Source organism: Hemitrygon akajei, chromosome 15 (genome assembly GCF_048418815.1).
Source record: "Hemitrygon akajei chromosome 15, sHemAka1.3, whole genome shotgun sequence".
NCBI classification, from domain to species: Eukaryota; Metazoa; Chordata; class Chondrichthyes; order Myliobatiformes; family Dasyatidae; genus Hemitrygon; species Hemitrygon akajei.
This window is the reverse complement of record NC_133138.1, coordinates 50727057-50751312: the sequence shown is the minus strand read 5'-3', so window position 1 is coordinate 50751312 and position 24256 is coordinate 50727057. Positions and strand designations below refer to the sequence as shown.

Below are 24256 nucleotides of genomic sequence, written 5' to 3'. Positions count from 1 at the left end.
GGTTTTCTCACAGTTCTCAAGTGAACTGGCCTTTGTTTAATAAAGTCAACCATTTTTGTAGCATCGTCAGAACTTATTTCATTTCATCTCCAAAAGTTTTTGATATCAGCACCTCTCTGTGAAGAAAGCAGTGTGTTGTGCCACCGTCAGGATTTTCTTTTCTTACAAGAGGAACAAAACCTCTCATGGGTATCAACCGGTAGAATCGTGTTTCTGACAACGAGGTCCTAGAGAAAGCTCAACTTCCAAGCATTGAAGCCACGTTGCTGCTCAGACAGCTCCGCTAGCCAGGCCATGTGTCTCTCGTGGACAATCCCAGGTTACTGAAAGCAGTACTGTATGGAGAACTCTCTCAGGGCAAGAGAGATCACGGTGCCCACAAAAGAGGTAAGTGAAAGAAGCAGACAAGAATTTTGCAGAATTCAGAAGAGTGATTGCTGAAGAGAAGAGGAGGCACAGGAAGAATCCTACTACCCAAGAGCTCAAGGCCCAGTTGTTCCAGTGTCCCGACTGTTCTAGAGCCTGCTGATCCAGAATTGTCCTCTACAGTCACCAATGATCGTGCCATCGCTCCTGAGGACTCTTCTTCCCTCCTGATCTTCACAAGTGAAGAACTAGTCATCATCATCATTGAGCATGAAACCTTTTCAATTTCTAGTACTGCATCTTATTGTAGCATTTTACCGACTATAATTTTACATGTTGGCATTACTAGGTTCTCAGCAACTGTATGCCTTTTCCTTTCCTGGGTAATAAGTTCTGCAGAATCCTGTGTCCTTTTACTGACTGTGACTTTATTACCAAAAGCTTTACTCTGTTTGCTTTGAGGTTCCAATAGCTGTTTAAAATAATCAGCACTTTTATGTGTCCTGTGGTTGTAATTTGTAGGTCAGCGTCTTTTCAATTTTGCTGGAGCCATTGCTGCATTTGTAGGTTGTTTGCCACAGACCAGGCACAGTGGAACAGGACAACTCGGATCCCCAGTCCATGCAAAACCCATTGATAAGTAGCTTTCATTGTAAAGACAGACTTTTTTGTGTCTGTTGTTGCACTAGTGCAGTGAAATGACTCAGAAGAATGTAATTTAAAAATCACCACTTCGGACCATCAGACATGTCTGTAAAACACTGGGTTAATAAAGTATAAAAATGAGCGGGTCCATTCAATGTTTGGAAAACGCATTTCATGCTGCTCATCAGCCTCCCCTTCATGCAAAACATCACTCACCGATTATTAAAGGCCTCCCCTATTTTGCATCAAAAATTTGAGAATCGACTCAACCAAATAAACACGGTTCAACTGTGTACTGCCATACTGAGAGACCTCTAATGAAATTGCTAAGGGGGCTGCTCGGTCATTGCCCACCACTGTGAGCGCCAGTGTTGTGTGAAGTTTAGAAAACAATGTTTTTTTATATATCATGATCTCTCGTGAAACCCTGAGCTATTTAGTAGCTGAACCCTCAGGTTGTACAGAACCCCGGCTGAGAAACCCTGTCTTATACATAAGCTGATACCATGTGTACCATGGTGTGCAGCAAAGATGGATGAGCTGTGCTTTGGATTACATTGAGGTTCCATCTGCTCTCAAGGCTGCTCAAATCCCTCAGGGCATTAAGAAAATAATAAAATGGGAAGAGTCAACACTAAATTATGAAAAAATTATAAATTGACAAATCTTTTAAATTTGATTGAGGTTGAAACCAGCAGAGCATTCAGGCCCAGTGTAAACCAACTTGTTTCACATTAGACCTTCAAAATGATGCCACATGAGACAATATTGAACAAAATTAATTGCACATCATTGTGGGTAATATACAAACGTAAACTGAGGATTGGTTAACATATAGAAAATGGACAAAAGGAATCATTGCTGGGTTGGGAGGCTACGATCAGCGGGGTCAGAGATATTCATGCCAGGTTTCTAGTTGATACCTAATCTAATGATTTAGATGAGGGATCAAGTATAAAATATCCAAGTCTGATAATGAATCAATACTAAACAGCATAACAGGAGGATGCACAGAGGCTTCAGATTAATTAATTGAGCATGGCCATAGCCAATGAAATAAATGTAGGGAATTGTGAGGTCAGACTCTTCAGTAGAAAAATTTGAGACACTGAGTATTTTTCAAATGGTGAGAAATTGAATGATGTCAGCATTCAAAGAGAAGTAGGTGTTCTTGTAAATTAAATACTAAAAAAATGAATGGGCAGGTACAGTAAGCAGCCAGAAAGAATAAGTGGTATGTTGGCTTTTATTTGTGTTGAACTTGAGCATAGAGTACATCTTACTGCAGTTATGTTAGATCACAGCTGGAATATTGTGCGCAGGTGTGGTTTCCCAAGCTTGAGAAGGGTACACTTTTGGTAGAGAGCTTGTAGCAAAATTTTACTGATTCCTGGGATGGGGGTTTGTGGAGAGCAAGAACTCAGCCTGACTCAGGAGTTTAGAAGAGCGAGAGATGATGCCATTGAAATCTACCAGATCCATAATAATTTTTATGTGTAAAATTGATTTTATTTCTAGAAGAAAATGAAACAGTTTGATAATGAGGAATGAACCATTCAATAGTAAGGTGAGTTGAAATTACCCAGTGGGTAATGAATCTTTAGAATTCTCTATCCAAGAGGGCTTGGGGGCTCTGTGAAGTAGAAGACTGTTGCAAATCTGCAGATTTTAACTGTAGGGGAGGCAAGGGAGATGGGCTTAGTGCAAGAATGCGGCACTGAGATAAAAGATCAGCCATGATAATATTAAACGGAGCAGTCACAAAGACCTACCCCTGCATCTATACCCTAAGTTGTTATGATGGCGTGATGCTGAAAAGCCACACGAGTTATCCCTAGTTCTCCAGCCATTATTTTCTTTTCCAAGTTCAACACTAACAAAAGTAAAATGAATGAGTGATTTTCACATTCTTGTTTATGAGAATTTGCAGTACACAGATTGGTTGTCTCTTTTTCGGCACCACAGCTTTAACTACACCTAAAAAGAATTACTTAACTGCAAAGTGTTTTGACAATCCATGAAAAGTGTATGGAAGGTTATTTAAATGGACAGTAAATAATTTCTTTTGGAGAACGTGAACTGTGTTTTGTTCAATATCCTAATATGCAGTCTTAAAATGGACCTTTTTGTACCTACTAGGTAAAGTTTCCTACAAAACAATAAGAGCCAAAGTGAATCAGCAAAGAGATTGTTAATTCAACAAAGATGGGAAAATAGACAGCTTGTTCTGTCTCAAAATGACTAAAGATGACATGTTTCTGCAAACTACCATTTACCAGTCTTGACTGTTTACTCGTACCAGCAAGACATCTAAATTATTCCCATTAGCTGAAATAGTACCTTTTTTTTTTTAACCCTTTTTAAAGTTTAATATCTGTAAACCATTGCAATCACAGACTGTATTAATTGTTCTGTCATTTGATTCCAGCGATGCCAACTTTAAGGAAGTCTTATCTGATTCTGATTCAGAAATGGGTAGCACAGAGCAACTAGAACATGGGAGCACTGACACTTTGGCCAATGGCTGCAAAACTAATGCAGATCCTGCAAAAAGACTTGCCAAACGATTATATAATCTTGAAGGGTTTAAGAGATGCGATGTAGCACGCCACCTTGGAAAGAAGTAAGTTTACATATACTATTGGTAATTTTTAGAGCATTAAATTGTTTACTGACTGCTGGTATTGACAGAATGAAAATAAACCAAAAAAAAAGCAAAACATAGGATGTAAGGTTTATGAATTCATAAGAAAACTTTTTGCCCAACTTGTTGTAAATGTGAAGCCAGCCAAAGAAACTTTGAAAGGAGGAGGATGGACATTGTTTAGGCAATTAAGTGAAGGGAGATGTCAACGGAGTGGCCATTGTTGGAGTGGGCCAGTGTTAGAGTGGGAGACTTGGTCTCAGCAGGCTTTGGCAAGAACAGGTTGAGGCTAAGGGTGCTTCTGAGTCATTTGTTATCATTTATTTTTGATTGTAGAACTTAGGCTTGAGAAATTAGAGCCAAAGGTATAACGAGCTCGGTGGGAAGACACTGAGTAAGTGACCTAGGTGAGTGCAAACTCAAAAAGGTTTCACAAGTAAGAGCAAGGTAAGCATTTTTTGTTTTCTGAGCTGGAGTTGGATATACTCAGGGCCATCCAGGAGACTGAAAACGTCAGATAATGCCCAGAATGCAGGCTTCAAATATTAGATGAAGACCACCAGGAGGCATAAGGGGAGTTCCCCTGTGGCTAGTCCCTCAGCAACCAGTATACCCCTTTGGATACTGCTGGGGGAATGGTCTCTCAGAGCACAGTAGCAGTAACCAGTGGCAATGTGGCTGGCTCTGAGGCTCAGCAGAGAACGGTGAAGTCAGGCAGAAAGATAGTGGAAGGAAACCTGATAGTTAGGGAATGGACAGGAGATGCTGTGGTGTGTTGCCTTTCAGGTGCTAGGGTCCAGGATATCTCGGAGTGGCATCAGTGACATAGGTAGGAAGAGGGGAGTGATTCTGCACAGTGGGTATAGGGAAGCAGGAAAGAGGTTGAAGAGCAAGACCTCCAATATAGTAATCTCTGGATTATGCCTGGTGCCACTTGCCAGTCAGGGCAAGAATACGATGGGAGTACAGATGAATGAGTGGCTGAGGAACTGGTGTAGGGGCAAGTTCGGGTTCTTAGATCATTTGGATCTCTTCTGGGGCAAGGGTGACCTGTACAAGAGGGATGGGTTGTACCTAAACTGGAGATGAACTAATATTCTGGGCTAGGAGGTTCACTAGTGCTACTCAGGAGGGTTTAAACTAGTTTGGCAAGGGGGATGGGAAGGTCAGGAAGCGGAGAATAGAGAGGAAGTTGGACATCAGAGATAGTATAAACAGGCAGGAGCAAAGTAATCAATACAATATGACAGATAGATTGGAGACTTTGTATTTTAATGCTAGGAGTATTTTGAACCTAAAGCATGGATCAGTACATGGAACTATGATGTTGTGGTCATTACAGAGATTTGATTGAGAGAGGGATAGAAATGGGTGCTTACTGTCCCACAGTTTTGATGTTTTAGAATAGATAGAGAGGGAAGTAAAAGTGGGGCTTGGGTGGGGGGGGGGGGGGTGTGGAGTTGCACTACTAACCAGGGGCAATATCACAGCTGCACTCCAGGGGACATAATGGCGGGCTTGTCCACTGAGTCTATGTGGATAGGACTCAAAAATAGAAAGGATACAATCAGTTTGATGGGATTTGAACTACAGACAGCGGAACATTGAGGAACAGATGTGCAGGCAGATTAAGGAAAGGTGTAAAGACAATAGAGTTGTTTTCATGTGGGACTTCAACTTCAATAATATAAATTTGGACCCTCTGAGTACAAGCTGGGACAGAATTTATCAGGTACATTCAGGAGTATTTCTTTTACAATATGTGTATAATCAAACAAGAGGCTGTATTGGATCTGGTGTAGAGTAATGAGCCTGGCCAGGTGACCGACCTTTCAATGGGTGAGCAGTTTGGGAACAGTGAGCACAATTCCTTAAGTTTTAAGATGGCTATGGATAGGGATAAGTATGGACCTTGCAGGATAGTATTAAATTGGAGCTGGACAAGTTAGGAGAGTATTTGGTAGGAATTAAGGTGAGTTAATGGGGAACAGCTGTTGTTGGGCAGCTGCTTGATATACCTTGGATGTCAAGAACAAAAAAGAAATTATGTAAAGCTCAGGAAGCTAAAATCAAACAGACCCATTGAGGGTTATAAAGAAGCCAGAAAGGAACTCAAGTAGGAAAGCCAGGATGGGCTATGAAGATTCCTTAGAAAGTAGGATTAAAGGGAATCCCACGGCATTGTATACATGTATCATGAGCAAGAGGAATTAGTGATAACGAGGGCCACTCAGGATGGGGGGAAACATCTGCTTGTATGCGGAGGATGTGGGTTCAGCCCTTAGAGCATTGTTGAAAATCCCTACCACTCATCCCATAATCTCTTTGAGCTACTTGTCATCAGGAAGGAGTATCAGACTAGGACAGCCAGACTGGGTAACAGCTTCTTCCTTCAGGCTGTGAGACTAATGAATACCCCGTGTAACACCCTGGGAAAGGTTTCACTGTTAATGTAATGGTCTTTCTGTAGAAGCAGTGTTTGGGTTATAGTGAGAGATAACGGGTGTTTTGGAATGTGAGCTGGGTCTTTTGTTCAGCGGGAAATGAAGAGAGAAGATGCTGGAAAGAACCGGTGGTAGGATATGACCAGGTGGGGAGATTGTGATTTGATGGAGCCGGGTGATGAGATCGACTGAGAATCGGTGAATTGAGCTCTAACTGGTGCACATTTGACTGTTTAATTAATGTGGGCCCTTTTTGTTATTTCTTTTTGGTCTTTACTAACCCTTTAGTTAAGATTCATTAATATAATTCCTTTAATCGTATGTTTAATCTGTTGTTTCTTGGCACAGTTGTAACAGGGTTGCAAATTACACAGCATGCACTCAAACCGGGGTTTGGGGTGGGAGAGCCAACTCAATCTCACGGGTTTGGCAGGACCAGAGTGTGTATTCCCTAGATTTACGAAGCCAAGGAAACAAGCGGAGCTTCACCTGTCACTACTGTGGTCTCATCACTAGGGACAGCAAGCTGTTTACTGTACTTTTTATTGTTTACTGCTTACTTATGCTGCACTTTACTACATGAACTTTGATTTATATTTTATTAACTTATTTTTAGTGTAATGTTTTGCTCTAAGTTCTCTGTGTGTGGGTGCACTGTGGTCTAGAGAAATGTTGTTACATTTGGTTGTATACATGTACAGTCAAAAGAAAATAAAGTTTAAATGAGTACTTTAAATAAATATTTACTAAGGAGAAGGATGTGAAGGATAGGGAGATCAGTGCCAAGTGTATTACCATGCTAGGGCATCTTGAAGTAAAGGAGGAGGTTGCTTTGGTTTCTTAAAGAGAATTAAGGTGGATAAGTTCCCAGAGCCTGATGGGATATACACCAGGGTATTAAGATGGGCAAGAGAAGAGGTTGCTGGAGCCTTGACCAATATCTTCATGTCCTCTGTAGTCATAATCAAGGTCCTAGAAGACTGGCATATAACTAATGTTGTTGCATTATTCAAGAAGGGAACTAGGTTTATTCCTGGGAACTATAGATGGTGAGTCTTACATTAGTAATAGGGCAATTACTGGAGAAGAAACATTATGGATAGGATTTATGAGCATTTGGAGAGCCATGGCCTAATTAGGGAGAGCCAGCATGGCTTTGTGCGGGGCAAGTTGTGTCTTCCTAACTTGATCGAGTTTTTTTTTGATGATATGATGAGGGTGATTAATGAAAATAAAGCTCTGGATGTTGTTTACTTGGATTTTAATGTGATTGACAAGGTCCTTCATGGGAGGCTCATCCCGAAGATGAGGATGCATGATGATCCATGATGAATTGACCATTTGGATTCAGAACTAGCTTGCATATAGAATACAGAAGGTAGTGGTTGAAGGGACTTATTCTGGCTGAAGATTTGTGATGAGTGGTGATCTGTAGTGATCTGTACTGGACCTCTGCTGTTTGTGATGTTTGTCACTATATAAGTGACCTGGGTGAAATTATAGTTGGGTGGGTTAGTAAGTTTGCATATGATATAAAGATTGGTGGTGTTGTGAATTGCATAGAAAACTGGCGAAGAATATAGTGGGATATAAATCAGTTGCAGATATGGGCAGAGAAATGGTGGATGGAGTTTAACCCAGACAGATATGAAGTGCTGCACCTTGGTAGGTCAAATGCAAAGAGACGGTACACTGTTAAGGGCAAGATCCGTGTTGGTGAGCAGAAGATCTTTGAGTCCAAGTTCACAGCTCCCTGAAATTGGCTATATAGGTTGATAAGATGGTTAAGAAGGCATATGGCATGCTTACATTTAAAAGTTGAGGCATTGAATTCAATTGTCAAGAAGTTATGTGGCAGCTTCATAAAAATTTAGTTAGGCTGCATCTGGAATATTGCATATAGTTCATTATAGGAAGAATGTTGAGGTTTTGGAGAGTGTGCAGAAAAGCTTTACCAGGATGTTGTCAGGATTAGAGTGCATGTGCTATGATAAGAGGCTGGACAAACTTGTTTTCTTTTCCCTCTGGAGTGGCAGAGGCTGAGGTGAGGTTTATAAAATTATGACAGGCATAGATAGAGTGGACAGACAGTATCCATTTCCCGGGGATGACATCTCTGACACCAGAGAACAGGGAGTAATTTCAAAGGAGATGTGAGGAACAAGTCTTTTTCCAGAGAGTGATGGGTGCCTGGAATGCACTGCCTGGAGTGATGTTAGAGGCAGAAACATTAGAGACTTTTAATAGATGTTTAGAAAGGCACATGAATGTGAGGAAAATGAAAGGATATGGGTATTGTGTAGGCAGAGAGAATTCTGATAAGCTCACGTCTTTCATTCACTCTTGTACAATTCTGCTGAACGTGGAGTATATTCTTTCCAAAGTGAATAAATCCTTGGGTGCTTTACCCAAAATTGAATGCAATTCTTCAGATGGGGTTTGACTGAATACCAAACAGTTAAAGTTTCATTAACTGCTCTTAGATTTTTTAATCCAGTAATGGTATTTACCTTCTTTTATAGCAATGATTTCAGCAGGCTAGTGGCTGAAGAATATCTTAGTTTCTTTGACTTCACGGACTTGACTTTGGATAAAGCACTTAGGTGAGTAACAGGCATCATTTGGAAGATGGCTGTCTGATATTAAAAGTGAAAATCTGAAAAAAGTGACCATGATTTATTTACAGCTTCCCGTGGTTAGCTATCTATTATGTTAAAATAAAATTCTAAAGCAATGATTTTTATTACATTACTATTTCTGTGTCGAGTTGTATAATGCCATTTTGTTTAGAATCTGTTTCCAGTTCTTACTTGGAGCAAGACCTTTGTCTTTGTTAAAATTCTTTTTCTCTAGTTTTATTTCAATTGTTTCCTTTATCAGGTGGTTCCAAAAGCCATTGATGTGGCACAGTAATTTTGTGCTGTCAAAATCAATCCTATGACCATTGCAAATGCAATATTCTGCTACCACCGGGTAACTCAGACGGATATACCACCTATCGCAATGGTTATAGGATTGACTTCAACGGCACAAAATTACTGGCCACATCAATAGGTTTTAGTACCACCTGTTGAAGGAAGCCATTGAAATAAATTTCAAATTGAAGTAAGACTAGAGAATAAGAATTTTAACGAAGATGAAGGTCTTGCTCTAAGTAAGAACTGGAATTTGGTTAGTTAGGAGGGATGGACAACTGGGGTATATATACTACCGGACTAGACATGCCTAGGCATCATCCTTGATGAAGAAGGCGGAGTGAGTCATTGCAATGTGGGTTCAAATCCATACCTGTACCCGGCTGGAAGCCTGAGAAGAGTTTATTCATTAAAACAAGGCCATTTATCAGTCTCTCCAGTTTATAACAGTTCTCAGAACATTCCCATCAGTCCCATTTCTGCACTTATTATCACTGTAACCTATTCTCACATATGCCAAACAGCCTGAATCTCCAGCTACCCACCCACGCTATGAACACAAGAACACAGGAAGTAGAAGCAGCAGTGGGCTATCTAGCCCGTTGAGCCTACTCCACCATTCCATTAGATGAGGGCCGAACTGGATATTGACTCGGCTCCACCTGCTTTTACCTCATAACTTTAATTCCCCCACTATGCATTAATCTGTATAATTGTGTCTTAAATATATCTAATGAAGTGCCGTGGTAGCATTACAAGTGCACAAATATACAAAATTAGAAGAGAAGTAAGAAAGAATAAAAAACAAGTTATGTCAGTCAAGCAGGAGGGGCCATCACTTCCCAGGCTATAGGCTGACTCATTATAGAGCCTAATGACTGCGGCCAAGTTATTATAGAGCCTAAGAATGACCTCATATAGTGCGATTTGGAACAGTGCAGTTGTCTTGGCTTATTTCCAAAAGTGCTCCTCTTTTCAGCCTGGTTGGCATGAATTGCCCAGAATTGCCAGGATTTTCTGCAGGGTCCTTTGTTCTACCACATCCTCCTGTGTGACCAGTTCTAGTCTCACTTACCAGTGGAAACAGCTTTCTTGCCTCTATCTTATTTGTGCCTTTGATATGTTTCTATGAGATCCCCTTACATTTTTCTGAATTCTGGTATGTATAGTCCCAGGCGACTCAATCTCTCCTTATAGACCAACTCCTTCTCCAGGATCAGCCCAATGATCTTCATCTGCATCACCTCCAAAGGAGATCAGAACTAAATGCGGTATTCCAGGTGTGGCCTCACCAGTACCCTGTACAGCTGCAGCATAACTTCCCGGCTCCTAAATTCAGTCCCCCTAGCAATGAAAGCCATCATTCCATTTATCTTCTTGATAGCCTGTTGTACCTGCAAAGTAACCATTTGTGATTCATGCTCAAGCACCCCCAAGTCTTTTTGCACAACAACTTGTTATAGTCTTTCACTATTTTAATAATAATCTGGTCTTTTATTTTTCCTTTCAATGTGGATGACCTTGCATTTGCCAGTATTGTACTCGATCTGCCAGACCTTTGCTCACTCACTTAACCAATTCATAGCTCTGCAGACCTTACACATCATCTGCACAATTTCCACTCAATTTAGTGTCATCAGCTAACTTAGAAATGCTACACTTGGTCCTCTCTAAATCATGAATGTATTTCATGAACAGTTGTGGGCCCAGCACTGACCGCCAGAGCACTCCACTTATCACTGCCAACCATAAAATCACCCATATATCCCAATTTTCTGCCTTCTATTCATTACCAATCCTCTATCCATACTAATACGTTACCTGCAACTTCATGTATCCTTATCTTATGGATACGTGTCTTATGGTGCACTTTATCAAACACCTTCTGAAAATCCAAGTGTCCAACAACTACCTGTTCCCCTCTATACACTGCAATCATTACATCTCAAAGAACTCCATTAATTTTGTCAAACAAGACTTGACTGATGAAACCACCTCTATCCAGATGTCTTGCTAGTTCTTCCTTAAATATAGCTTTAAGACATTAAGCTAGAGGACATATAGTTTCTCGCCTTTTGCCCACATCCTTCTTTAAACAGTGGCATTTCATTTACTGTCTTCCAACCCACTACCCAGATTCTAGAGAAGTCTGGTAGACTATCACAAAGGCATTTTCTATAACTTCCACCATTTCTTTCAGTATCCTGGGATATAGTTCATCAGGACCAGGGGATTTGTCTGCCTCCTAAGTGATTACAATGGTATCCTCACCTCCCATCACATTTATAAGGTCTCTCTTCGGCATGTTAGAGATGGACTCCATATGAAGACTACCACAAAATAATCGTTCAAGGGCTCACCCACTTCTGTTCACATTAGCCATCCTTTTATGCTCTGTGTATTTATAAAAACTTCTACTTTTTTATATTTTGTGCTAGTTTGCTTTCATAATCTAGCTGCCCTTTCCTTAGTGTTTGTACTTTTTTGTTTTGTCATAGAGAAGCACAGAAACAGGCCTTTCAGACCAACTAGTCCAAGACAAAACCATTTAAACTACCCATTTCCATCAACCTGCACCGTCACCAATGCCCTCCAAATCCCTACTATCCAACTTCTCTGAAATGTAATCAAGCTCGCATGCACCACTTGTGTTGGCAGCTCATTCCACATTCTCTTGACCCTCTGATTGAAGAAGTTCCCCCTCATGTTCTCCTTAAATGTTTCTTCTTTCACCCTTAACCCGTGACCTCTGGTTGTAGTCCACACAACCTCAGTGGAAAAAGCCTGCTCACATTTACCCTATCTGTACTCCTCACAATTTTGTATACCTCTATCAAATCTCCTCTCAATCTTCTACATTCTATAGAATACAGTCCTAACTTGTTCAATCTTTCCTTATAACTCAGGTCCTCCAGACCTGGCAACATCCTTGTAAATAGAGGTTGTAAAGCTTGTAAAACTTACTAGTTGCTTTTAAGTTTTCCTATTCTACCAGTTTCCCAATACTCAGCAACTTTGTACATATGAGCTTTTAGTTTGGATGCCTTCTTTTATTTCCTTAGTTATCCAAGCCTGGCTGTCACCACCCTAACTGTCCTTGCTATTAAATGGAATATACTTTCAGTGAGCACCATGAACATTGTCTTTGAAAGTCTTCCACTATTCCTCAACTGTTCCACCAGAAAGCCTGTGTTCCCAGTCTACATTAGCCAGCTCCTCTCTTATTCCATTGTAGCCTCTCGTTTAGGCATAATATGTGGTCTTACATCGAACTATTGCACTCTCCATTTGTATGAGAAATTCAATCATATTGTGATCATGCTCTCCAAGAGAATCCCTAATTACAAGATCTGAAAGTTTACCTGTCTCATTGCACAAGACCATAATCTAAGATAACATTTTTGCTTTTATGTCAGCTAACATGCTGTTCAAGAAAGCTATCCCAGATATAGTGTATGAAGTCCTCCTCAAAACTCCATCAACCAATTTGATTCACTTTGTCCAAGTTAAAGTGCCCCAAGACAACTGCCATTCTTGCATGCTTCAGATATGTTTTCTACATGCACCACGACAATTGGCTGCTCACCCTCCCTTTTCAGAATGCTCTGCAACCACTTTGAGACATCCCTAACCCTTGCACCCAGGTGGCAAAGGAGATTTCCGTTTCTGGCTACAGAAGCTCCTATCTACTTGCCTTACCATAGTATTCCCGACCATCATACCTCCGTCACTCTTTTTGGGGGAGGTTTAAATTGATTTGGCAGAGGAATGAGAACCAGAGTGATAGGACAGAGGATGGACATTTGCTATACAACTGGATGCAGTGTGTAGTGAGGACAGGGGAAGATTTCAGTCAGTGGGATGTTGAAGTGCAACATGGGGCCAGAATCAAAATGGGTGATGAATACATGGCTGAAGGTATTATATTTGAATGCACGCAGTATATGGAATAAAGTAGGTGATCTTGTAGCATACTTAGAGATAGACAGGCATGATATTGTGAATATCACTGAGTCGATACTGAAGAAGATCATAGTTGGGAGCTTAACATCCAAGGACACACATTGTATCAAAAGGACAGGCAGGGAAGCAGAGGGGAAGGGGTGGCTCTGTTAGTAATAAATGAAATCAAATCCTTAGAAAGAGGTTACATAGGATCGGAAGATGTAGAATCATTGTAGGCAGAGTGAAGAAATTACAAGGATAAAATTACCTTGGCGAGAGTTATATACAGGCCTCTGAATGGTAGCCAAGATGTGGGCTGCAAATTACCATGGAGATAGAAAAGTCATGTTAAAAGAGCAATATTGCAATAGCCATTGGGAATTTCCATATGCAAGAGGGTGAGAAAGTCATGTCGGTGCTGGATCCCAAGAGAGGGAATGGCTACGAGATGGCATTTTTTTTTTAGAGCAGTTTGTGGTTGAGACCATTAGGGAATAGCAGTTCTGGATTGGGTGTTATGTAATGATCCAGATTTGATTAGGGAGCTTAAGGTAAAGGAACCCTTAAGGGACAGTGATCATAATATGATAAAATTCACTCTGCAGTTTGAGAGGTAGAAGCTAAAATTGGATGTATCAATATTACAGTAGAGTAAAGGGAATTACAGAGGCATGAGAGAGGAGCTAGCCAATGCTAATTGGAAGGGGATACTAGCAGTAATGATGGCAAAACAGCAATGGCTGGAGTTTCTGGGAGAAATTCAGAAAGCGTAGGAAAGATTCCTCCCAAAGAAGGAGATGAATTCTAAAGGGAGGATGAGACAACTGTGGCTGTCATGGTAAGTCAAAGACAGCATAAAAGCAAAAGAGAAGCTATATAAAGAGAGAAAATATTAAATATGAAGGTAGGCTATCCAATAAAAGTTATTTTTAGATATATAATGAGTAAAAGAGAGATGAGTGTGGATATTGGACCACAGGAAAATGATGCTGGAGAGTTAGCAATGGGAGAGAAAGAAATGGTGAAGGAATTTAACAAGTATTTTGCATCAGTCTTCACTGTGGAAGATAGTCACTGAATGCCAGAATGAAAGTGTGTTGAGGAGCAGAAGTAAATGTTGTTGCTATTACTAAGAAGAAGGTGCTTGGGAAGCTGTAATGTCTGAAGTTAGATAAGTCACAAGGACCAGATGGACTACACACCAGGGTTCTGAAAGAGGCATTAGTAATGACCTTTCAAGAATCATTGTATTCTGGAATGGTTCTGGAGGAATGGAAAGTTGCAATGTCACCTCACTCTTTAAGAGGGAGGGAGGGAGGCAGAACAAAGGAAATGATTGGCCAGTTAGTCAGGCTTTAGTGGTTGGAAAGATGTTGGAATCTGTTATTAAGAATAAGGTTTCGGGGTACTTGGGGGCACATGACAAAACAGGCCATAGTCAGCATGTTTCCTTAAGGAGGATTTCTCTTGCCTGACAAATGAGTTGGAAGTTTTTGAGGAAATAGCAGGCAGGTAGACATAAGTCAGTAGGTGGATATTGTTTATTTAGATTTTCAGAAGGCCTTTGACAAGGTGGCACACAGAAGACTGCTTAGCAAGATAAGAGTCCATGGTATTACAGGCAAGATACAAGCTTGGATAGAAGACTGACAGATTGGCAGGAAGCACACTGTTGGAATACAGGGGGCATTTTCTTGTTGGGTTCCAGTGACTAGTGATGTGCTTCAGGGTTCAGTGTTGGGACCACTTCATTTCACGTTATATGTCAATGATTTGCATGAATGAATTGACGGCCTTGTGGCCAGGTTTTGGGACAATATGAAGATAGGTACAGGGACAGGTGAAAGCAAGGTGGGTACTAAATGACTTAGACAGATTGGGAGAATAGGCAAAGAAGTGGCAAATAGAATACAGTAGTGTGAAGTGCATGGTCGTGCATTTTGGTAAAAAGAGAAAACTTTGGACTATTTTCAAAATTCAAAAATCAGAGGTGCAAAGGGAGTTGGGAATCCTCATGCAGGATTTCCTACAAGTTAACTTGCAGGTTGAGTCAGTTTCCTATAGTGTGGAGTCTAGGACCAGAGGGCACAGCCTCAGAATAGAAGGACATTAATTTTGAACAAAAATGAGGATAAATGCTTTTAGCCAGAGTGTGGTGAATATGGGATATTCATTGCCACAGATGGCTGTGGAGACCAAGTTATTGGGTATATTTAAAGCAGAGGTTGATAGGTTTTTAATTAGTCAGGGCATCAAAGGTTAAGTGGAGCAGACAGGAGATAATAAATTAGCCGTGATGGAATGGTGGAGCAGACTTGATGAGCAGAATGGTCTAATTCTGTTCCTGCATTTTATGGTCTCTTTTTTCCTGGCCTCCTGTGCAGCAGAGCCAGTCAGGGTGAGAGTGGCCAGTGCCGCCTTCCCTAATGAACCATCTCCCCGAACAGTACCCAATGCAGTATAACTATACAGCAAGGAGATGACCTCCACTATATCTTTGGGATGTTGCTGGAAACCTAGGTATTTGGGAAACACATGTTATTACAGAAAGAAAAGTTCCACTGGGCTTCCAGCACTTGACATTTGTAGAATTATATCTCTTTTCAAACTGAGGACTTGGGAGATGAACAAATAAATAATCATTTATTTCAAGTAGCTTTCATTTAAATAGGAACATTTCTTATTGTGAGGTGATCAGTCAGAGAAAAATCTAAGTTATTTAGTTGTAGTTAGTGGCAACTAAGATTTATTATTTCCTTTTGAGGGAATGGATGTCTTTTACTTTGACGCTAATTTATAAATCACACCATCAATTTTTTAATATATCTGAAATTTAAAGATTTATGTTCATTTTATTAACTGCTCCAGGGACCTGTGTTTCTTTACTGACCTTGTGTGCTGTATGTGTCTAGGTTTGCACGTTCTCATTATGGCAATATCAAGTCAAGTCAAGTCAACTTTTATTGTCATTTCAACCATAACTGCTGGTACAGTGCATAGTAAAAATGAGACAATGTTTTTCAGGACCATGGTGTTACATGATATGGTACAAAAAACTAGATTGAACTACGTAATAATAAAAAAAAACACAGAGAAAGCTACACTAGACTACAGACCTACACTGGACTGCATAAAGTGCACAAAAACAGTGCAGGCATTACAATAAATAATAAACAGGACAATATGGTTTCCCTCCTAGTGTTCAGGTCTCTTTCCAATTGCCAAAGATAGGCTGGTAGATTAAGCGAAAGTACAAAAAAAATGTGGATCCTAAAAATCCAGAATAAAAACATAAAATGCTGTAAACACTTAGCAAATCTGACAGTATTAGTGGAAAGAGAATAGAGTGACCTGGAATTTTTGATCTGAAATATTAACCCTTCTTCTCTTTCCACAGATGTTGCCTGACTTCCTCAAAAGTTGCAGTACTCTTGGTTTTTGTTTTTGTGAGTAGGTTAATTAGCCACAGTAAATGACCCATTAGTATAGGTAGGTGAGTAGGTGGCACTAGAATTAAAGGAGAGTTAATGGGCATGCAAGAAAGAATACTTTGCAGAGAAATAAGAAGGGGAAAATTGCAATGCTGGTATTGCTTTCTTGGAAGCTGGAATGGACCAGATGGGCCGAATGGGCTCTCTCTAAGCCAGGAAATGTGAATGTGTAAAAAAAAAAATGGAAATGTTTAGAGTTTGGGTGAAGATATTAAACACCATTGATGTCCGGTGGTTTGCAACATAATTTATTTCATTTCTGCTTTCTCAACCTGTCTGCTCCCTTTGACATGGTTGACTGCACCAACCTCTCCCATTTCCTCACCCTTTTTGTCCATCCATGTGAGATCACATTTGCTTTGGTTCTACTCCTAAGTGTTCATTTACATTGTATCCCGTGAAGTAGCTTCTCTTCCTATGTTTGCATCCTTACCTCGAGTGTATTTTAGGCTTTGTTCACATTCTCAGTTATATGCTGCTCCTTAGGAAAGGGTGGCAGGGTGGAGATAGATCTTTACCAAAGGAGGTGTAAGGCACTCCTTCCCTCCACTAGCCAGCAGGTCACCCTTGGGCAAGGTGTAGCACTGTGGCCTCCGATCAAGGCCACATGAAGCCACGGGGGCAGGTGCTGGATAGTCGTATGAGCAGTTGGTGCATATCACAAGTCCTGGTTAAGTGACCACTGATGCCAGGCAGACAGTTTATGAAGAGTATTGATAATGGCTGGGGTCACCAGTCTTGTAAGGACACCACCCAGAAGAAGGCAATAGCAAACCACTTCTGTAGAAAAATTTGCCAAGAACAATCTTGGTCATGGAAAGACAATGTCATACCACGTGGCACATAACAAATGAACTGCTTAGGAATATCAACAGTACCAATTTCCATGTGTGTAGTAATGACCAACCCCATGCCCTCCCTTGAAGTCTACATTCTCCTTAAATTGCCAGATTGCTTTGTTTCTGGTATACTGTACAATTATTGTGAAGAGCAGAGCATTTGCATGTGTTTCAGGCAAAATATACCTCTCTGACCACTGCCTCCCTCCTTCCTGATATTGCTCTGAAATTGAGACAGACTTTCCAAAATCTTGTATTATAGGATGAACTTATTTCTATATCACAGTATTTCCAACAGTTCTTATTTTTATTTCAATTTTCAAGTGCCAGCAATATTATACTTTTGTCATCGTTTACTCTAATTTTGTAAGTATATGCTCCTTAAAATGGGGAATATAAAATAACATTTAATCATACATTTGTATTTTCAAATCCAGTGAAATAACAGTCTGATATAAATGTTTATTTTGGTTCAGCTTATTCTTTTAGACTGCTGCATAACTTAATCTCTCCAATGCAATGTACAGAAATTTCACTAAACTGCTGCAATCTGCAAATAGATGCATGCACAAATATAAATTTGTTTTAATAAGTCACGTAACCATTTCTCTTTTTTCTATTAGGAGTTTTTTGAAAGCTTTTCCATTGATGGGTGAAACTCAGGAGCGGGAGAGAGTTCTTATCCCTTTCTCTAAGAGATACTGTCAATGTAATCCTGATTATATCAACTCTGAAGGTATTGTCATGTAAATCCTTATATCAATGAATTTGAAAGATTCCAAAGTTCTAAGTTCTAAATAAAAAAAAGAAAAAATGTATCTAAATAATTATATTTCTTACAGATATTGAAGTGCATATTACATCAGAAATAGGCCATTCTGCCCATTGAGTTTGTTCAATCATTGCTGATTTATTTTCCTTCTCATGCCTACACCCATAACCTTTGATGCCCTTACTAATCAAGAATCTATCAACTTCTACTTTAAATATACCTAATGACTTGACCTCCACAGCCATTTGTGGCAATGAATTCTACAGATTCGCCACCCTGGAGCTAAAAATATTCCTCCTCATCTTTGTTCTAAAGGGATATCCTTATATAATGAGGCTGCGCTCTCTGGCCCTAGACTCTCACACTACTGGAAACAACCTGTCCACGTCCACTCTATCTAGGCCTTTCAATATTTAGTATGTTTCAATGAGATCCCCTTTAACTCTTCTAAACTCCAGTAAATACAGGCCCAAAGCCACCTATCGTTCCTCACACGATGACCCTTTCATTCCCAGGATAATTCTCATAAACTTCCAATGCCTGCACATCCTTTCTTAAATCTGCAGCCCAAAACTGCTCACAGTACCTCAAATGTGGAGTAAGCAAAGCCTTATAAGGTCTGTGTTATATTCTTGCTTTTATATTCTTTTCCTCTCAAATATTGCATTTGTTTTCCTTACTACCAATTCAACCTTCAAGTTAACTTTAGGGAATCCTTCACTAAGACTCCCAAGTACCTTTGCACATCTGATTTCTGAATTTTCTCCCTGCTTAGAAAATAGTCTATGATTTTATTTCTTCTATCAACGTGCATAACCATACACTTCTCCACACTGTATTCAATCTGCCACTTCTTTGCTAATTCTCCTAATCTGACAATGTCCTTCTGCAGACTTCCTGTTTCCTCAATATTGCCTGGCCCTCCTTTGTAACATCTTCAAACATGGACATAAAGCTATCAATTCCATCATCCAGTTCGTTAACATATAACATGTAAAAATAGCAGGTACAACACCAAGCACTGAGGAGCACCAGTAGCCACTGGTGGGCAGCCAGTAAAGGCCCCCTTTCTCCCATTCTTTGCTTTATACCTAGCAGTCAATCTTCTGTCCATGCTAGTATCTTTCCTGTGGTACCATGAACTCTTGTTTAGCAGCCTCATGTGCAGCACTTTGAAAATCCACCTCCTCTCCTTTGTTTATCCTGCTTGTTATTTCCTCAAAGGACTCCAAGCTATTTGTCAGGCAAGATTTCTACTTAAGGAAACCATGCTGACTTTGGCCTAATTTACCTTGCGCTACCAAGTACCCTGAAACCTCATCCTTAATAATAGACATCAAAATCTTTCCAACCACTGAAGTTGGCTGACTGGCCAAAAACTTCCTGTCTTTTGCCTTCCTCCCTTATTTAAGACTAGAGAGACATTTGCCATTTTCCAGTTGTCTGGAAGCACTCCAGAATCTATTGATTCTTAAAAGATCACTACTGATGGGTCCACAATCTTTTCAGCTACGCGTTTCAGAAGCCTCTGGTGTAATCCATCTGGTTCAGGCCCTTATCTATCTTCAGACCATTTAGCTTGCCAAGCACATTTCTCTTAGTGACTACACTCACTTCCTCCTGACATTCTCAAATTTCTGTCATACTGCTTGGTTTTCCACAGTGAAGAATCACGCAAAATGCCTATTTAGTTTGTCCACCATTTCTTTGTTCCCCTACCTCTCCCAGTGTTATTGTCCAATGTCTGCTTGTGTCTCTCTTTTATTCTTTATCTATCTGTAGAAATGTTTGGTATGCTTTTATTATTGGCTACCTTACTTTCATTTGTTATTTTTTCTCTCCTCATTGCTTCTCTCATTGCCTACTGTTGGTTTTAAATGCTTCCCAAGCCGCTTTCTTCCCACTAATTTCTGCTTTATTGTATGACTTCTCTTTTGCTTTCATGCTGTCTTTGACTTCCCTCGTCAGTCATGGTTGCCCAGCTTTCTCTTTAGGATGCTGCTTCTTCTTTGTTCTTGTGTCTTTCAAATTACTCCCAGAAACTCCAGCCATTGCTGCTCTACTATCATCCCTCCAAGTGTCCCCTTCCAATCAACTTTAGCAAGTTGATTTAGCAACTTTACCCGACGAAGGGTCTCAGCCCGAAACGTCGACAGTGCTTCTCCTATAGATGCTGCCTGGCCTGCTGTGTTCCACCAGCATTTTCTGTGTGTTGTTGTTTGAATTTCCAGCATCTGCGGATTTCCTCATGTTCGCTAACTTTAGCAAGCTCTTCTCTCAGGCCACTGTTGTTACCTTTACTCGTCTGTAATACTGATACATCAATTTTATTTTCTCCCTCTCGAACCGTAGGCTGCATTCTGTCATATAAGACCATAGGACCACAAAACATAGGAGCAGAACTAGGCCATTTGGCCCATTCTGTCTGCTCCACCATTACATCATGGCTGATTTAATATCCTTCTCAACCCCATTTCCCTGCCTTCTTCCCATAACCTTGGACATCCTTACTTATTAAGAAAATATCATTATCATAACTGGTTCCTCTGTGTTTCTTCACTTTAAGGTCCCCGATCAAATCTGGTTCATTACAAAATATCCAATCTAGAATTGCCTTTTCCCTAGTGGCTCAACCACAAGCTGTTCTAGAAAGGCATCTTATAGGCATTCTATAGATTCCTTCTCTTGGGATCCACCACCCATCAGATTTTCCCAGTGAACTTGTTTATTGAAATCTCCCATGACCACTCTTTTTACAAACCTCGGAACTTGTACTGCACATTATGCCTACCAATTGGAGGCCTGCATATAATCCAATCAGGGTCTTTTTACCTTTGCATCTTCTTAACTCTAGCCACAAGGATTCTACATCTTCTGATCTTATAGCACTGCAGATTTGATTTCGGTTTTTCCAACAGGGCATGCCCTTAACTCACTGTTACCATCAGGTAGGAGGTACAGAAGCCTGAAGGCATACACGCAGCGATTCAGGAACATCTTTTTCCCCTCTGTCATCCGATTTCTAAATGGGCATTGATCCCATGAACACTACCTCACATTTTTAATACATTATATTTCTGTTTTTGCACAATTTCTAATCCATCAATATATGTCACTGTAATTGATTTACTTATTTTTTTTATTTTTTTCTTCTATATTATGTATAGCATTGATCTGCTACTGCTAAGTTAACAAATTTCACGACACATGCTTGTGATAATAAACCTGCTTCTGACAAAACCATCCACCCTCTCTGCTCACCTGCCTGTCCTTTTAATATAATGTGTATTTTTGGATGTTTAGTTCCTGTCTGAGATCGTTCAACCACGACTTCATGCTGCCCACGTCATACTTGCCAATTTCAAACTGTGCTACCGGATCACCTATATTATTTTATACGCTGTGTGCATTCAAATAGAACACCTTTAGTACTGTATCCACCAGCCTTCTTTTCAATTTTGTCACCATGTTGTCTGAATTTAAATGCTTATCCCTTGTAAACTTTTTGTCTTCTTCATTATTCTGGAGAGTTCAATAACTTATCCTGCACACTCCTTATCCTTTAACTTCATCCATATTTTCAAAGCTATTGAACCAACTCCCTACTCTTTGGTTTAAAGCCTTATCCACCAAATAGTGGCAAATAAGTTTAATTTTTTTTTGCATAGAGTAAGCAACCAAAACTAATTACTGTAACCTAACAATAAAGGAATATTGAGAAAGAATGAAAAGCAAACTAAATGAAGGAATTCAGATCACAGAAATGACAGAGAATGGATTAAATCTGAGAACATGAAAATCATCTCCACAGCCTCCACATGATGTCAGTATTCCCCAAGCAATCTTCCTTTCAGCCTGCCTCACTGAGGTCACAATCTTCAAAGCAGAAATCTCTTGAAGTGCCGAGGAACAATGCCGCTCTCCATTCTATCATCTTTCAGGTGTTTGATTCATCAGTACTACTTATTGCTTCACCAAGTCCTTGTAAATGGATTTTATTTTAGCTTGATACTTGAGTACTGTTCGGTAATATGTATGTATGTATCGGCTGTATGTCTGGTAAATATTGTTGTTGCAAATTCCTTCTTTTTGCAGTTTTCACTTCTTCTAGAGCTTCTAACAGCATTTTCTGTACTAGTTTCCATATCTGGGTGATAGACACACATATGCCTGATTGCCATCTCTTGTCTTTATGCCCAATCGAGCAGTTTTCTTCATGGCAACCGCTCCCGGCTTAGCTCACTAGTTACAAACAATCTGCTGAAGGAACTCAGCAGGTCAAGCAACATCTGTGGGTGGAAAGGAATTGTCAATGTTTTGGGTCGAATGTAAAGTTTGGACCGAAAACATCAACAGTTCCTTTTCTCCTACAAATGTTGCTTGACCTCCTGAGTTCTTCCAGTAGATTGTTTGTTGCTTCAGATTCCAGCATCTGCCTTCTCTTCTGTCTCCAGTAACCCACCTGTTCTTTGCTTCTCCTCATTAGCACATCCAGAAACTGGACATTTATCAGCCACAATTTATCCATCGATTCTATTTTGAATAATAGGTCTCATTTTATAAGGGTTGAAATGGCTTTGTAATTTCATTTCTTTAATGTGACTGCATCTTTTAAACCTGACATTTAGTCCATTAACTTTATGCATCTTCCACTGAAATCTTTTGTGCCAATGAAGCATGATTGTATAACTTACTTCACCTGTAAAGCTGCAGAAGTTTGTTTCTAACCGAAGCCTTCGAGTGCTTCTGATGTTCCAATCTGATCTCAATTCTTTTTTCAGAGAAAGCTCGGGTTAGAAATCCACAGTGAAAATGTTTTTTTTTCTTTTTCAGATGGGGTCCACACACTAACCTGTGCACTAATGCTTTTGAACACAGACCTGCATGGTCATGTAAGTACTTTATGGATATGATATTTACCCCTTAAGAAGAATAACTTGATAGTAAAAATTCTGAAGGTGGTAAATCAAATACATTAACCATTTATGCGCTACTATTTGGATTCTAATTATTTTTATTCACAACTACTGCTTGATGTTTATTCAATGCAACCTTAGAACAAGAATCAGCATATTTTTACAGCTAAATATTGATGTAATTTTTTAAGTTAGACTTTTCCAGATGAGAAAAAAAAAGACTACCATACAGGTGTTTTTTTGTATGCAAAGCAGCAGATATATGAGAACCCACAACTATTCAAGCAGAGCAAATTCATAACTGAACCGAATCCTGAAAATACAGGAAGATGAGGAAAATTGGGAAATGTAGTACCTACTTTATAGATTCCGTGGCATCTTGTTACACTTATTAATGAGGTCTGAGACACAGCCTTGGCAACAAGGTTGTTCATGCATATCTAATCACTGTGTGCGGAGATGGCGGATTAAATCACATTGAAAGACTGATAGAATTGCAGCACCATGATTTCTGAAACCCACATTCCGGCCTGCACCCTGTTTTACCTTGTATAACTGAACAAGCATTAAAATAAAATCAAGAATTCCCCACAACTCTCACCAGCATTAGCTATGAAAAGGGCATAATCAAATTATTGGTTTACAGGTCCTCTCTTAGTTGTGTTTATTTCAGGTTGCTGTTGTACTATGTATGTATATACTTGTATGTGTATTAGAGGTTTCCTGCACATGGCTTAAGTTTGAATGAGCTACCAGGAATGTTTGACCCATATAAACTTACATTAATGGTGATTGTTAAGCTTATCCCGAAGTAAGTTGTTTTTAGATGTGGCACGTCTCATAGGTCTTTCTTTGGAAGCTGTACACCTAAAATAATCAAGAGACTAGTCAAATTTAGATATGATGCCAAAAGAAACAGACTGGCTCTTGATGGGAAGTCATATGCATTGGTTATTTTTTGGAAAATGCTCATTTCACCTCGCCTTCAGCAAATACTTTGAACATCTTTACTCCACTAAAATCTAATAATGCTGCTTGCCACAATTACAACCTCAGTATTGCCAGTGAGAAACTATGAATCTTCACTTTGAAGCATTTGGCATTTAAACAGCAACTCATAAACGAGGCTAGCTATTAAGGTTTTCTATGTAAAGAGAGACATCTTCACCTTATTTGGGCTTCCTGAGACGAGCAGGCCAGAGAATAATTACAGATTTCCTCATTAAACTATGTACCGTTGACTGCATAAACCTCATGAACTTTACCATTTTCCTTGAAG

At 39.8% G+C, this 24256-nt stretch overlaps 1 protein-coding gene across 1 annotated transcript in view; it reads left to right on the top strand.

Annotated features, from left to right (window-relative positions):
- The window catches only part of LOC140739344 (PH and SEC7 domain-containing protein 2-like), a 168120-nt gene that overhangs the window by 61192 nt on the left and 82672 nt on the right, over positions 1-24256 (top strand). The window contains exons 4-7 of the mRNA XM_073067559.1: positions 3440-3634; positions 8622-8702; positions 17913-18025; positions 22895-22953. Of these exons, the coding sequence (XP_072923660.1) occupies positions 3440-3634; positions 8622-8702; positions 17913-18025; positions 22895-22953 (448 nt within the window). The remainder of the gene's footprint in view (positions 1-3439; positions 3635-8621; positions 8703-17912; positions 18026-22894; positions 22954-24256) is intronic.